Consider the following 17,540-nt stretch of genomic DNA (forward strand, 5'->3'; position numbering starts at 1 on the left):
GCGGATGATTATAAAAAAACAAGTTAGAAGAGAACTATCATTAATAATGCAAAAGTGTATATGTAGATGAGAAATTACCATTTAAAGTTGCTAATAATTTCCTTTCTGTTAATCTTAATAGGCCACATTAGATAATGAAAACAAAAAGAATTATGTAGATATATGTTCATTTGATCCTTCCAATGATATAACACATTATGTCAAAAATTATTTACTATGATTACAATAAATTTAACTTTTTTGATGTCAGTATATAAAAAAGATTTGAACTCGGGAACGCAAGTTTAAAATCCCAATAATGAGTCAGAAGAATAGAATGTTCCACTCAGTAAAAATAAACCTCCTTTATCTATAAAAGCTGAAAGTAAAAAGAAAAGATATTTAAAATAAAATAAAATAAAATGAATTATTACAGAAAAAAGATTCTGACAAAATAAAATTTAAATTTTCACTTTGTCTCTATTTATGTCCTTTGTGAAGGTTAGTGAACCTCGAACCAAGCGCAATCCCACTTCAACCCAAAAATCTCTTAAATAAATAAAAAAAAAAACTTTCTCTTCTTCTCTCTTCTCCCAAGAATCTCTCTCTGTAAGAAAAGCTTAAACCTTTTCAGTGTTTCGTTGACCATGGCAAAGGTTGTTAGCTTCTCGCTTGCTCTGTTAATGACGGTGGTGGTGATTCTCACCCCTTCAGCCGCCTCCGGCGAAAATGAGTTTTCCGATCTTAAAATCCGTACCCACTTGAAACGACTCAACAAGCCAGCTCTCAAATCCATAAAGGTAAATACTTTCACTGAAAGTTTCTGTTTTTGTCTGAGTTTCCGCAATAATCTCTGGTTTGGAACAGAGCCCAGACGGAGATATTATCGATTGTGTCCCAGTCACCGACCAACCAGCTTTATCTCATCCTCTGCTCATTAATCACACGGTCCAGGTCTATAACCTCTTCTCTTCTTCCTCTCTCAGTTCGACGGACTCTGTTTTTTTTTTTTTTTTTTGTTCTGACAATGTTAATGGGTTTGTTTAAAGATGACTCCAAGTTTCAACCCAGAGAGTGTCTTTAGCGAGAGTAAAGTTTCATCAAACACCAAGAATCAACAGTCTAGTGCTATATCTCAGCTTTGGCATGTGAACGGTAAATGCCCAGAGAACACAGTTCCCATCAGAAGAACGACAAAGCAAGATCTTTATCGAGCGAGTTCGGTCGAGAAGTTCGGTATGAAGAATCAGAAGAGTATCCCTAAGCGTATATCTTATGAGCCAGCTAGTGTCCTTCCGCAAAACGGTCATCAGGTAATATTCATTTCTTGTGCAATTGCATTAGTTTTGACCCTTTTTTGTTTTGTTTTGTTGTGAGTGATCATTAACAACGTTTCTACCTCTTTGGATCTGATGTAGCACGCGATAATGTATGTCGAAGATGGAGTTTTCTACGGGGCGAAAGCGAAGATTAATGTGTGGAAACCGAATGTGGAGCTGCCTAATGAGTTTAGCTTGGCTCAGATTTGGGTTTTGGGTGGAAACTTCAACTCTGATCTTAATAGTATTGAAGCTGGCTGGCAGGTGATTCCTCTCTTCTTGAACAGCCTTTTGGTTTCTTGTAATATAAAAAAAAAATGAGAGTTTTGTGTTTCTAATTCAAAGACTTGTGTGTGTGTTTCAGGTCAGTCCACAATTGTATGGTGATAGTCGCACTAGGCTCTTCACTTATTGGACTGTAAGTTTGTGAATATTTTCTATCTCTATGAGTGTTTTAGTATATTGAAGAATCATTTCTTTTGTCTCCCCTGTGAAAAAACAGAGTGATGCATACCAAGGAACAGGCTGCTACAATCTTCTGTGCTCAGGATTTGTTCAAATCAATAGGGAGATTGCAATGGGTGGATCAATCTCACCTCTGTCTAGCTTCGGAGACTCTCAGTATGACATTACAATACTTATCTGGAAGGTAAACCAGCAACCAGAATCCTACATTTTGTATAACTTAGTTAATTAATACTATATAATATAATATGTGTTGTATAACTAAACCTACCTTTAATATGTAACATAATGAGAAATTTGTTTGAGAAAATGATTAGGATAGCACTAAAAATGTTTTTGTCACAAATATAGCCTTTAAAAATAAAAATGACCAAAATAGCATTTAATATTTTATCAAAAGAGATAAATATACACTTATATGGTAAATTAATCTAGATATTAGGGTTTAGAGTTAAGGGGTGGAGTTTAGGATTTAGGGTTTAGGGTTTAGGGTTTAGAGTTTAGGTTTTAGGATTTAGAGTTTAGGGGTGGGGTTTAGGATTTAGAGTTTAGGGTTAAGGGGTGGGGTTTAGGATTTAGGGTTTAGGGTTTAGGGTTTAGGGTTTAAAGTTAAGGGTTTATGGTTTAGTGTTTAGGGGTGGGGTTTAAGGTTTAGTGTTTAGAATTAAGGGGTGAGGTTTAGGATTTAGGGTTTAGGATTTAGGGTTTAGAATTTAGAGTTTAGGTTTTCGGGTTTAGAGTTGGGGAGTGGGGATTTGAGATAAAATTTCAAATTTTGAAAAATAAAAAAAATTAAATTTTTCAAAAGATAAAATGTTATTTTGTCATTTTAGTTTTTGAAGGCTATTTTTGTGACATAAACTTAGAATTGTGCTATTTTGGAGATTTGCCCAATTTGTTTTAGTTATGTTCTGTTTGTTTGGCATAAAACTAATTCTACCATTCCGTTTCGGTTTAGTTTTGTTTGAGGAATTTTGGTTTTTTTTTTTGTTCTCAGGATCCAAAAGAAGGACACTGGTGGTTACAGTTTGGAGAAAAGTACATAATAGGATACTGGCCAGCTTCTCTCTTCTCTTACTTATCAGAAAGTGCGTCAATGATCGAATGGGGAGGTGAAGTGGTTAACTCACAGTCTGAGGAAGGACAACACACTACCACTCAGATGGGAAGTGGGAGGTTCGCAGAGGAAGGTTGGGGCAAAGCTAGTTACTTCAAGAACATTCAAGTAGTTGATGGATCAAATGAGCTGAGAAGCCCTGAAAATCTTCAAGTGTTCACTGATCAAGAGAATTGCTACAATGTGAAGAGTGGCAGTGGAGGTTCTTGGGGAAGTCACTTCTATTATGGTGGTCCAGGCCGAAACCCTAATTGCCCTTAAGATATGTCTACTTAGATCATTCCAAATTAGTCATCAACTGTATAAAACATTATTATATATACACATTCTTAAGTATATTGGTTTCAGATTGCAAGAGTGGTTTATTGTTTGTTTCTATGGTGTATTGGTGTGTAGAGAAGATAAATTTCTATAAAGAACATGGTCACATGTATACTGAAATCTATATGATCAGTTAATGAATGATATTTATTTTGTATATGAGCGGTAACAAATACACAAGGAGATCTATCTTGCGAATTGTGATAGCCCTTTTTAAAAAGTCAACAGATAACGTGGACCCAGACACCAGAAGAGAGTTGACTTAAATCCGTTGACGAGTTCTTAATCGAGAAGTATAAATCAGTTTAACATTAGTACGAGAATTAAATTAATTTAAGAAAGTATTCAAAGGTGTGAAATGAAAAATCAACAAAAGAATGTACCAATCGTATCATATACATTCATGTCTAGATTTAATAATGACCTGGTGCAATTACAAGCTCGTGACCTCAAGCGGAATGGCAGACTAACAAATGATAATCTTTTTACCAAAAACAAAAGAAAACAAAACAAATGACAATATTTTATTTGATAAGAAAAAACAATGATAGAATTGATACAGATAACGTTGAAGCCTAGGTTACATTTATACAATTGGTTTAGTTTGGTTAATTACTTATCGTTTGGTCAAATGTCATTTCATACTTTTGTTGACGATGATCCGGGTTAACCAAAAGCTACGAATGTAAATACGACTATACGGTAACTGAGCTGAAATCTCATCATCATCGCGTTGTGACAACCTACTGGGCGTTACTATCGTAAGCTACTGTAATGGACCTCGTTGTTGAATAGTACATTTTATATAAACGTAAACATAGCATAAACTTTTTTTTTTTTTTTTTTTTTTTTTTTTTTTTTTTTTTTTTTTTTTTTTTTTTTTTTTTTTTTTTTTTTTTTTTTTTTTGCTAAATAAGCATAAACTTAGGAATATATATGTTTATATAGTGAGTTTTGAAGATAAGATGTTGGTGAGTTTAACGCCATATCCGGTTCTTCCACCAATTGTTTCCTCACATCATCGGTGAAGTTGCTACTTGTCACTCTCTTGATCTTTTCCAACGATTATATATTTCCTCCTCAAAATGAAAATGGAACAAGTTTATGTCATAATAACATAACAAATGAGTAAAAATGTGTAACATCCCAGTTTATGATATATGTTAAAAATGTTTAAAAGAATTGATTTAGCTAATCAAAGTGGACTTTACTTTTCCGATCATATATCAATTTAAAATTTCAGGGCTCAACTTGTTTTAGTTGGAGTAATGGAAGGATGAGTGACATACCAGAAAGTCATATATTTATTTTAAGGTCAGTAAACAGGTTTTAGAGCTTCTGAAAAATTAACGACCTCTCATCGCATAGAATGGATCCACAGGCCGAGTGAACGGGCGTAGGAGGCTCATTATTTGTGAGTGGTCGGAGTGTTATAAATGGTATCAAAACCAAACCCAAATAAGTGTGGACCTCTTGTGTGGGCTCACACTAACAAGGATCACGATGAGGACATTGAGGATTTGCATTCTTTGAGAATGGACTAATTGTAACATCCCGATTTGTAGTATATGTAAAAAGACTTAAAAAAATGATTTGACGGTCTATGTCACCGAAGTGCACTTACTATTTTAGTCATACATCCGTTTATAATTTCATGGTTAAGCATGGTTTATCTATATTGATGGAAAGATAGGTGACTTAGCGGGAAGTAATTTTTGGTATCGTGTGAATGAGGTCATAGCATTGGGAAATGTCTCATGGTGATTGCATGGTTAATAAACAAGTTTTCAAACTTTCAAAAAATTAATGCATTGCTTGTTGCACGGAATAAGCCTCCATGTCAAGTGAGCAGACGTGGGAAACCCATTGCATATTGTAATGGACGATACTGTTTGTTAGGGGTTTAGGTTTAGGTTGACGTCAGAATTGAAAAATAAAACCTATGGTTTTAATTATTTTTCCCAATGTTAAGAAAATGCTAGGTGATAGTTAGGCGCTTTATATGAAATTATTAATTAGGTATGCGTCTATACCAATTTTTTTAATCGTTTCATTTAAGTACGATTTGTTGATTTGCTTATTAGGCGGACACTTAGATGCCGCATGCAACACCGATATTTATAACACTCATTTTCCTTTGTTATCTATTGTTAGAATACTATGATTTTGAATCACTTGTGATGTAAAATTTATGCGCATAGATGAAATTGAGTTTCAACCCAAAATTAATTTTAAGTACACCGAGAAAGATGCAAAGGCTATAATCAGGTTTGGTACAAGACTGGAGAGTGTCCCAACGACATTGTTCCCATCAGAAGAAAGAAGAAATATCTCTTAAGACCAAATCCATGGAGAGGTTTGGGTGAAAATCTCATGAGATCATCCCAAGAACTACAACCTTTGATCCAGCAATTGGTCATAAGGTACGTCTCTATGCACACACATCTATTGTTGTCTTGTGCAGACCCGACCTTAAGAAAGTCCAAAATAATTTAGGATGGAAACACAACAAAGAATTTAAGGGCTTGTAAAAAAAAAATGGTTCAAAATGTTGTTTAGAGGATTCGAAGCTGGTATCTTCAGCATTATAACCACAAATTTTAACTAACTAAGATACTAGAAACGTTGAAAATTTGGCCGAAACTTTATATATTTTATACAGGGCCGGAAGCTTATGCTTCCATAACTTCTGTCCAGGGTCGCTGCTGGTCTTGTGGCTATCATTGTCCCTTAATTTCTTTTGGAGTGGCTTTAGACACGGTAAATGAGTTTGAGGAATGTAAAGTACCTTTATGGGACAGAAGTTGCGGTAAATCTTGGAAACCATATGTCCAAAGTCCCAAAGAGTTTAGCTTGGGTCAGACTTGGGTTGTTTTGGGAAATGGCTCTAGTCTTAACACCATTGAAGCTGGATTTGGCAGGTTTGGTCTCTTCTTCACTACAACTTTGTTCTTATGCAAAAGTCGTAACTAACTCTTATCTTTGCTTGTCTTAATTTATAGGTTTAGGGTTGTTGCGGAGGAGTATATGAAAGAAGTAGAGGAGCCAGTGAAGTTGAATAATATGAGACACTGCGATTATTACCTAAGACTGTTTCTTTTAAGGCAAAAACTTACCATATTTCAATATCAAAGCAAAACTTTGTTAAATATATAGTGTACTAGGTTAATATCCGCGCCTTTCGCAGGATATATATTATATATAAAAATTATTTTATGTATTAAATATTTTTACATATTATGAAATAATAAATATATATTAAATAATTAAAAGTCAGCAACTATTAAATATATAATTAAATTGGTGCGAACATATAAATCAATTTTATTAATCTAAAAAATATTTTTTTAATATTTGATAGGATATGTAATTAAATTTAAATGATACTAACATACATAATATATTTTAGTATATTTTTAATATTAATGTCTATTAAATGATGATTTCTACTCATAGTTTTTTTTATCATGTGTATCTTTTATAGAAAAAAAAAATAAATTACTGATAACAAATTTTTTTTGTGGGATTAATAGTTTTAATAATTTATAATTTAAAAAAAAATAAGTTGTCAATGTTCGTTTAAAATTTTTACCAAAAAATTGTTCAAAGTAAATTTCGAAACTAAAAGATTTATGTATTTTATATGGTTTATAGTTTAATTTAAAATAATATATATATATATATATATATATATATATATATATATATATATATGTATGTATATTAATCTTAATAATTAATTAAATTAAACTATACTTTTTACTTATATAATTTTGTAATCATTTGAATGTGAGACTTTTAACAGTTTTAGTAATTTATAGTTGTTTTTAAAAATTCAAAATATAACATATACAGAAAAATCTAAATTTTTTATTATATGGTTATTGTGGTTGTTTAATTTATTTAATAGTTTAATATTAAACAAATATGATAGAAGACACACTAATTTTTATCAAATCTTTATCATTCAAAATCATTAATTGCCATATATACTTTAGCCACATTAGGCTATTCCGTAAATTTTATTTAAGGAAATAATAAAGTACATTAATAATAAATTTATTGTTAGTTTAATAAAAAGTTTATTATATAATTAGATGGACCAACATATTTCTCTAATGATTATAAGAATCATCGTAGTGACGACACGTGGATACAAAAAGAAGTTGTAATGTTTCTCAACTAATATGTATGGGATTTTGGATTGTCCGATGAGTATGTTTTATTTACTCTTACCTTAGCAAATTAGTCATTTGTATATAATAATTTCACACCTATATCATTTTCAGAATAGATTTTTGTTAGAAACAGAATATATTCTGTTTAGTTTCAAAAAAAATCTACCTCAGTTCTTTGTTACGATGTTATATGTAAATTTTATTTTTATTTCTTACTTGAGTTGCCTCATTGTTAAACTATTTTCTTATAATACTTTTAAATTTTATATTTAATTTGACTCTGTATGCGCGTTACAATCAAACGATTTTTGTTAAATAAAAATAGAATGCATGCTGATTATTATTAGAGACCTTATTATTAACTAGACTCGATATTATAAAATTTAAAATATCTTCACTGAAGAACATTCTACCGTATACAGGTAATTGTTTTCTTGACTTGTGCAGTTTTACCACTGACAAATATATCACAAGAATATAAGGTTTCTTAGCACTAAACTCAGAGAAAATCTGTCATAAGATAGTGATAAGGTCTTTATAAGCACTAAGTTTAAAAAACCTATCACAAGATTTCTAAGTGATTACGAAGATTACGAGAATAACACAATGGTTTGTTGACCATGACTTAAACAAGTGAGTGCAGAATGGATATCCTAAAATATTGCAATTTTGTTTGTTTTTTTTATAAAACATATAATTTCCAGTTTTTCAGTCAGTAACTTTCGAAAATACTTATTTATTCGATTATGTTTCAAAAAAAACTTATTTATTCGATTTAAAAATTAAGAAAATCAATTATTTTACCTCTAAGACCTTACTTTGGCATTTAATTAAATCGTAAAATGAAATATTCTTAGATATTGATTTTTTTTCTTCTTAGTTTTATAAATTTTGATTCTGCTGTTATGCTTTAAGTCATGGGTCAATGTTTTATTTCCATATTGTATTATGATTATCACCACTGAGAAATTAATAACATGATCATTTATGCGCTAATTTCTTAATTAATACTCCCTCCGTTTTTTAATATAAGTCGTTTTAGAATTGTGCACATAGATTAAGAAATCATTAATTTTTTATATTTTCTAAACAAAAACATCATTAATTATTTACCTAACCACAAATCAACCAATAATAAAATAGAAGGTATATTTTCATTGGTCATATAACATTAAGTGTTAATAAATTTTACATAAAAAACCGAAAACGTCATATAATTTGGAACATAAAAAATTCTCTAAAACGACTTATATAAAAAAACGGAGGGAGTAGTAGAATATATGCGCATTCTTCCCCTCTATTTAAACTCCAAGGAGTAGTTGATAAAAATACAAACTTCCAAAGAGTAGTTGAGTCAGAAATTAATAGTAAGGAACTATAAGCATTCTTGTGATGGGAATGGTTGGTTACACCGTAGCTCTGGTGGTGATAACAGTGATAGCCTCTCCTTGTGTTTATGGAAAACAGTTATCTGATCAACAAGAAATCAAAGTACAAAGACTTTTGAAGCGGCTCAATAAGCCTGCTCATAAATCCATTAAGGTATTTAAACAAGAAAGTTTTCCCTCCGTTTCATTAAAATAGACTTTTTAGAAGAAAAAAATTTGTTTCACAAAAATGTATTTTTGTGTTTTCTATAAAAAAAATTGTAAACTTTGAGAAAATTAATTGACTTTATTGAATTACTATTGGTTAAAATTTATTGAAAATTGAAAATTACAGAAAATGATATATTTAATATGGTAGTTTAATATATTTACTTAATATGTGTGAAAATACTAAAAAGTTTATTTTATAGAACGGAGGGAATATTATTTTCTGCAATTACAAAAAAAAGGATTAATTTATGTTGTGCGGAAAATAGTAGATTAAAAGAATGAAGAAATCTGAGAATGGAGTTATATGTTATTTTCTTGCATTAGTTAGAGCATCTCCAATCTTACTCAATAATTTATACACTATCTTGTGTCCAAAATAACCCTATAGCTAATTATTATTACATTATCTCAAATAAGATTTCGTTGCTATAATTTTGCCATACAAAAATAATTTAATATGTGACATCATAATGTAAAATAGTATAGATAATTCTTTAAATATGGACTCAAGCGAATTTCATCACTAATTTACATGTTTTATTTTCATTTCTCATCGACAAAAGTACTTGAAATTTTTTATATTTAGCAGTGTTTAAATTTACTGTTAGTAAACAGAGATGAAACTGATAAATAAGTAACATAAAATGTAAGGTTTTACTTTTGTTTCTAACTTAATTTAATAGGGATTCCCAATGCGCCATAACTTCATGCTTTGGATATTGACGGAAAAAAAGAGATTCATTTTTTCGCTTTAATATTTCTTAGAGTGAAGATGGAGATATAATAGACTGTGTTCCAATAACTAAGCAACCAACTTTTGACCACCCTCTACTTAAAAACCATACGATCCAGGTTTGTCTTCGTTTATGATCTCTTTTTTTTTTTAGTTACATGCATGATTATGTTGTAACAGAATGTTTTCGTACGTAGATGAGACCGACTTTTGTTCCGGAAGGTGGTTCTACGTTCACCAAGAAAGAGGCAAAGGCTATAACACAGGTGTGGCACAAGAATGGAGTGTGTCCAGATAACACTGTTCCTATAAGAAGAACAAAGAAGGAAGATATCTTACGAGCAAAATCCATTGAGAGTTTCGGGAAAAAGAGACATAAGAGTTTCGGGAAAGGGACTCATCAGAGCAACCCTGGAGAAGGCCATGAGGTACACCTTTTATGCATTGTCCTTATGTTACTTATTTACTGGTGGCCATGCGCAGCTAGATAAATATTTTTCAGTGAGAACAAAAGAATATTAGATATCTAAATTTATGTTAGTACTTTTTGTGCAACATGTGATTCTTATCATCAGAAAACACAAATAACTTATAAACCTTAAACACAAACAACATCTAGTTGTACATACTTTGACAAAATGCGTGTTTCTTAACTATCTTTTTATTTCATCATCTTATCTCGTTAGTCATATCTCTTAATCAGAAATCTCCAAATTATGTGTCAAATAATACTGTTATATTAGTTTATATATAATATATATGCCATATATATAAAATTATACTAAGTTACTATAAATCATGTAACATGATCTATAACTAAGTGTATATTGGGAAATTACCGCAGATACTACAATCATAGTACTACTTTTCATGTTTATACTAACTACTTTTACCCTTACTTTTAAAGAAGTGTAAAAGACATTTATATCTCGGTTAACTAATCTAGACTTAAGGTTTAGAGTTGAGGGGTGGGATATGATTTTTGGAATGTGAAATTTATGATTCTAATAAATATATAAATAAATACTTAAAAATATAAAAAAAATTAAAAATAGTTTCAAACATAATTTTTGATTTTCAAAAAGAAATTTTGAAAAAAGAAATTCGAAAAAAAATCAAAAAAAAAATTAATAAAAAAGTTCGAATTTGAAAAAGTATAATTCGAAAACATAAAAAAAAATATTTTTATTTATTTATTTATTCATTTATCGAAATAATTATTTACTATATATATAGAAAACAAAAGTATTAAATTCTTTTGCCACTTAATAGAGAAGGTATTTTATGAATAATTGTATCATGAAAGTGGTAAATACGAAATTCTTCCGTGTATATTCTACATTAGATTTTTTTGTTAATGTATGAAATACTATACGTGCTTCTCAACTCAATTATAATGAAGTTGTAATTTCAGGTATTTTTTTTTAACGTTGATGATTAGATCTTTAGTTTTTCATTAACACTTTCCCAATTTTTGGAGCCGGTTTAGTACGCGATCATGAACTCGAGGAACGGAAATTATTATGGGACAAAGTTTGTAATAAATATGTGGAGACCAGAAGTTGAAGTTCCCAACGAGTTCAGCTTGGCTCAGACTTGGCTTGCGTCTGGAGATGGCTATGATACTAACACAATTGAAGCTGGTTTGCAGGTCTTGCACTTCTTTCGTTCCAATCTTTAATTACATCTAATTCTTTAAATGCAAAAAACTTTCAACTAAGACCTTTGTTTGCTTAATTTATAGGTTTGTCCAGTATTGTATGGTGACAACAATCTTAGATTGTTTGTTTACTGGACGGTAAGTTCCCCTCTTCGATAAAATACATATTATATGTGTTTGTATGTGTAACCCTAATCGATAGAAAAATAGACTGCCACTAGTTTTTTATTTCTTATCATGTTGAAGTTTGTTTTTTGTTCCGGAAACATATATATCACCTCTCTTTCTTATTTTTATGCAATCTTTTTTTTTCATGCACAGTAAAACTTTTGAGGGCTGCTATGTGTTTTCTGCTTTTGATTTTACTTCACTAAGCTTTTTAGCAGATCTTATTTTAAAACTTTCTTCAACCATTATAAAAGGATCAATAGACGAATATTTACACAAATTCTGTTATTTTCTTCTTCTAAAACCAATCTATACGTTAGTTTTAATGGAAACCCATGAATACTAAGCTAATCATAATTATATTGTCTTGAGAAACAGAGCGATTATTACCAAAGTACAGGCTGCTACAACACTGGCTGTTCAGGTTTTGTTCAGACGAGCAAAGTGATAACTCCAGGTGGATCCTTCGCTCAGGTCTCACAATATGACGGAGCTCAGTACGGCCTCCCCATGCTTATATGGAAGGTACTAACATACTTCCTCTGATTTAAAATGATACTCCATATGTTTTTGAAATGTAATATGTTTACAATAATTTTTATGTTCCAATATATAAGGTGTTCTTATCTTTCTAGGTAACTTTAAATTTATCAAAAACTGTGTAGTCAATCAAATTAAATAGTTCTATTTTGTAATTGTTTGAATAGTTTTTAGTTTATAATTTTAATGATACTTTCTAGGTAAAAAGTAATTTTCTTAATAAGTGTGTACTACCCAAAACATCTTACATTTCAGAACAGAGGAAGTATATGTTTTAGAAAAAAAATTGTTTCTAAAAGATATATTTTTTATATTTTCAATGCATGTAATAATAATAAATTGTAAACTAAGAAAATATAAATTATGTTTGATGAATTTTAATTGGCTAAATTTTGTGGGAAATAGCTAATAACAAAAAAAATGCATTTATAATTAAAATTTTACATGATTTCTTAATATGTGTGAAAAATCTAAAGCATACATCATTTTGGAACGAAAGAAATATTATTTGCTGTCTTTGCTTTTTATTTTATTTTTATTAACAACGGAGGCGGATTGATAAAATATTTCAGTTAGGGGCATAGACCAAAAAGATATGTGTTTTATGAATCTATAATATCGCAAAATGCTCTACCTAATATCATATTATTAAGTAGATATTAAAAACCCTTCATCACTCCTAGTTTAAAATAGCAAAAACATATATCTTTGATTAAAGAGGAAAACTAACTAAAATATCTCGAAAGGTAAGGAAATTTTCTTTTCTAATCCACTATATAATATATTCTAGAAAGAGTTACATTTTGTATTCATGGAACATGTAAACCAATTATAGTTTTGTTTGAAAACTTAATTTTCTGTATTTAATGAGAATATCTTCAGAAATTTCTTACAAATGTCTAAGTTTTAAAAAACCAGCGAAAAGGAAAAACAAATATCGGTGCACATTTGACAAAGGGCATATAATAGAATTGTATACAATTATTTTATGGGTGCACATTCTGCATCTAAAGCCAAAATGGATTAATGTCAATTATTTTAGTCCAGCGGAAACTGGTGGCTAATGATCGGTGAAGAGTATGTCGGGTACTGGCCTGGCAATATATTCACTTCTCTGGGAGATCGAGCTACGACAGTTCAATGGGGAGGTGAAATTGTAAACCAAAGGACCGATGGGAGACACACAAACACCGACATGGGAAGTGGCCATTTCGCAGACGAATGGTATAAGAAAGCGAGTTATTTCAGGAAACTAGAGACAGTTGATGGAGCAAATACTCTGAGAGAACCACAAGGACTTTATCCCTATGCAAGTAACGGTAACTGTTATAACATTAAAGCAGGAGGTACTGGTAGTTCTTATTGGGGGCATCATTTCTTCTATGGGGGTCCTGGTCGAAACGCTAATTGTCTTTGATTTGGATCGGTGTGCGCCAAAGCTTTTAAGTATTTCACATGTGTGGTTTAAATAAGAACATCTGATAGTCGTGGTTTAAGAAAAAAAAAAAAAATCCACGTCATCATGGTTATGTTTCCTTGATATTATGTGTGTAAAAGCTTTTCAGTTTTCACATGTCTATAATTTGAAAAAAATAATAAGAAGAATATGTGTGTTTGATAAATCTTCAGTTTATAGTTAATTGCTCTCTATCTGGCCAAGGGAGACACCCTTACGCAAATGCTATAGTTAATCCCAAGGTTGGGTCTAGCCATAGGTGGGAACTTACTTTTTCTATGGTGGACCTGGTCGCAACCTTCAATGTCCAGAGCTTACTTTAACTAGATAGGCAAATGTGTTCTTTTCCAAGTACTCGTAAGAGAGATATTCGGTCAATGCGTAATGAAATTTTCCTCAAAAATATTTTTTTATGGCTTATCAGCTGATCCCATTAGATCGGGTAGAATATCGAATGGATTTCTCTCTCACAGGTCACTACATTATCTGATTTGAATTTGAAACGTTTTCCGACTAGTATAATGTGATAGTCAGATCGACTATTACCAGACTATCAGAGAAATTGGATGGGTTAAAACCAAAACCGAAACTTCAATTTTTTTTTACATAGGTGTAATTTTGTTTCAAGTGAGCTTGAGTCCCGAAGAGATCATTTTCCAACATATTTGACCACGATCATGCGGGCCCTCCAAAATTGTTGAGTTGCGACCACCTTTTCCATTATTTGACTTCTATGACTGAACTTATAGCGTACACGTTCTAAAGATGTGTTAGCTATTGATGACCGATTTTTAGTTACCAGATAAACATACTAATAAATTGTTTTGTATTTGAAGTTTTTTAAAAAGCATTAATTAGTATTCCCTCCGTTTTTTAATATAAATTGTTTTAAAATTGTGCACATAGATTAAAAAATCATTATTTTTTTATATTTTCTAAAAAAAAACATTATTAATTATTTACCAAACCACAAATCAACCAATAATAAAATAGAAGGTATATTATCATTGGTCATAAAATATTAAGTGTTAATAAATTTTACATAGAAAATCAAAAACGTCATATAATTTGAAACATAAAAATTTTTCAAAAACAATTTATATTAAAAAACGGAGGGAGTATATAATTAAGCAGCACGATTTTTGTCGTTGGATAAACTATAAACAAAGCTGTCACTTGTCATCAACATGTCAAGTTCTACCTTGCACGTTATGTGAATTGCATAAGAAAGAACAGGAAAGATATAATTAAACCGGAGTTTTTAGAGTGAGGTTCTTAGCGAAACTTTCGCTAAGAACCATATCCTAAGAACTCTGGGTTAATCATGCTCTTATGTACGTTTAGAATAAACCCTGCACGACACCTTCCATTTGGTCGATCAGCTTTGACTTCTACGTTTACGTTTACGTTTTTTTTTCTCGTTTACAATGTTTTACGCATTTCGTATTTTGCATTTATAACTTCTCTTGTTTACGTTTTATATTCTTGATTAGTCTAAGTAATTGACACCACGATAATGCATATATATAACCCCTTTCTTCCGTTGAACTATCTTCAAATCAATCTTCCCAATTGTGTTCCGTTATCCAAAAATGGGAAACTGTTTTTCAATCACGGATGCATCAGAGAAGATTCTCAAAGCACTTCCCGTCGAAACTGCCTTCAAGTTTCCATCACCATTGCCTACTTTTACTCAAGGTTTGTATTATCATCGGTTGTTCTTGTTTCTCTTTCTATCCAGAGCTGGTCCTCGACAAAACCTTATGAAACATTTGTCTTGCTCTTCAAATTTTAAATAGCTAATATATATAAATTTTATGAGCCCCAAATTATAGATAAAACTTTAATAAAGATTTGTCTTAGGGCGTCCTGGCTCTATTTTCTGACTATTGGTTTGGTGATTTTGATTTGACTTGCATCCTCAGGTGGCAGGTTTGCGAACGGAACCATTGACTTGGGAGGTCTTGAGGTTAGCCAAGTTCCGACATTCAACAAGGTTTGGTCTACTTATGAAGGAGGACCAAACAATCTCGGAGTTTCCTTCTTCGAACCATCCTCGGTCCCTACCGGTTTTTCCATTCTAGGTTACTACGCTCAACCAAACAACCGTCAACTATTCGGTTGGGTACTCGTAGCTAAAGATCTCTCAAGCAACAACACTTTGAAACCGCCTGTAGATTACACCCTCGTCGGAAACACCGAGTCACTCATGATCAAACAAGACGGACCTGGCTATTTCTGGCAGCCAGTGGCGCCTGATGGATACCAAGCCGTTGGTCTTATAGTCACAAACTCCTCGCAAAAGCCTCCTCTAGACAAAGTCCGTTGTGTTCGGTCCGACTTAACCGAACAATGTGAAGCTGATACATCGATATGGGAATCAAACGGAGTCAAAGTATCAACCCTTAGACCAACCATTAGAGGAACACAAGCTACAGGGGTCTGCGTAGGTACATTCACATGGCAACCTCAAAACACATCTCCTCCATCTTTATCTTGCTTGAAGAACAAGAAACTAGATTTCTCTACAATGCCTAATGGCTCCCAGACCGGAGTCTTGTCCAACACGTATTCTCCATTGATCTATCTCCACCCAGACGAAGAATATCTACCTTCCTCAGTTAACTGGTACTTCAGCAACGGTGCCTTGCTTTACAAGCGAGGCGAAGAATCAAACCCTAACCCCATCGAACCTAACGGTGCGAATCTTCCACAAGGCGGAGCTAACGACGGATCGTACTGGCTAGACCTTCCTATAGACAAAAAGGGTAAAGAGAGAGTGAAGAAAGGTGACTTGCAGAGCACGCAAGCGTATCTACACATCAAACCAATGCTCGGAGCAACGTTCACAGACATAGCCATATGGGTATTCTACCCTTTCAACGGCCCAGCACGAGCCAAGGTCAAACTCATAACCTTGCCGCTGTGGAGAATCGGTGAGCACATCGGAGACTGGGAACACGTGACGTTAAGGATAAGCAACTTCAACGGAGAGCTATGGAGAGTGTTCTTATCGCAGCACAGCGGAGGAGAATGGATCGACGCTTGTGATTTAGAGTTTCAAGAAGGTGGAGGAAGCAACAAGCCTGTTGCGTACGCGTCGCTTCATGGACACGCTATGTATCCGAAGCCTGGACTTGTGTTGCAAGGTAACGATGGGGTTGGGATAAGGAACGATACGGCGAAGAGCAAGAAGGTGTTTGATACGGGGTTAGGGTACGAGGTGATTGCCGCGGAGTCTGGTGGAGAAGGCGGAGGAGTGGTGGAGCCGCCGTGGGTGAATTATTTTAGGAAGTGGGGACCTAAAATTGATTATAGCGTTGAAGATGATGTTAAGAGGATTGAAAGGTTTTTGTTTGGGGCTTTGAAAAGGGCTTTTGTTAACTTGGTGAAGAAGATTCCTGATGAAGTGTATGGTGAAGATGGACCTACTGGACCTAAACTTAAAGGAAACTGGGCTGGTGATGAAAAATGATGTATATTTATTTACTTTTTCTTTAAAGTGTTTGGTTGATTCTTTGTTATTTATCACATTCATTGTATTTTTTATGTAAAATAATTTATATACCTCTTTGTTTGGTTGATTTTTTTTTCTTTTTTATGAAACTCTGGTTGATTTACTTTTTTTTTTCTTTAAACACAACTCCGGTTGATTTACTTAGACCAAGAATATTGGCAATTTAAAACAGATGTGTGTATCGCATGACACTCTCTTTTTGTCACTATTTTTGTCTACTTGTGCTCTTTCAAATCCATGTAAATCGAAAAACTAATCATTCACATAGAAATGTTAAATACTACTCTCTCCGTTTTACAAAGAATGTCATTTCGACATTTTTCACACAAAAATGATTGAAATTCATTTAACATTTTATTAATTACATATATTTAACTAATAGTATTTGAGATAAATGAAATTATTCATAAAATCATTGCATTTAAAATTAATAATAAGCTGAAAGTTGCATTGAAATTCTAAAATGACACTTTTTGTAACAAGAAAAAT

General features: G+C 32.1%; 3 protein-coding genes across 3 annotated transcripts; all 3 read left to right on the plus strand.

Annotated features, from left to right (window-relative positions):
- The first annotated feature begins 496 nt into the window (after positions 1-496).
- On the plus strand, positions 497-3,313 carry LOC106328766. The gene is made up of 7 exons (XM_013767274.1): positions 497-779; positions 847-933; positions 1,029-1,292; positions 1,398-1,562; positions 1,663-1,716; positions 1,801-1,947; positions 2,761-3,313. Exons 1-7 carry the CDS (start codon positions 627-629, stop codon positions 3,139-3,141), a joined length of 1,251 nt encoding a protein of 416 aa, XP_013622728.1. The 5' UTR covers positions 497-626; the 3' UTR covers positions 3,142-3,313.
- Positions 3,314-8,733: 5,420 nt separating this feature from the next.
- Positions 8,734-13,613, plus strand: LOC106333431. The gene is made up of 7 exons (XM_013771873.1): positions 8,734-8,921; positions 9,743-9,829; positions 9,908-10,138; positions 11,200-11,361; positions 11,455-11,508; positions 11,917-12,063; positions 13,121-13,613. Exons 1-7 carry the CDS (start codon positions 8,772-8,774, stop codon positions 13,493-13,495), a joined length of 1,206 nt encoding a protein of 401 aa, XP_013627327.1. The 5' UTR covers positions 8,734-8,771; the 3' UTR covers positions 13,496-13,613.
- A 1,513-nt stretch (positions 13,614-15,126) lies between these two features.
- Positions 15,127-17,009, plus strand: LOC106333808. The gene is made up of 2 exons (XM_013772209.1): positions 15,127-15,232; positions 15,460-17,009. The coding sequence occupies exons 1-2, from the start codon at positions 15,127-15,129 to the stop codon at positions 17,007-17,009; spliced, it is 1,656 nt and encodes a 551-aa protein (XP_013627663.1).
- Positions 17,010-17,540: the final 531 nt, after the last annotated feature.

Source organism: Brassica oleracea, chromosome C3 (genome assembly GCF_000695525.1).
Source record: "Brassica oleracea var. oleracea cultivar TO1000 chromosome C3, BOL, whole genome shotgun sequence".
Classification (NCBI taxonomy): domain Eukaryota; kingdom Viridiplantae; phylum Streptophyta; class Magnoliopsida; order Brassicales; family Brassicaceae; genus Brassica; species Brassica oleracea.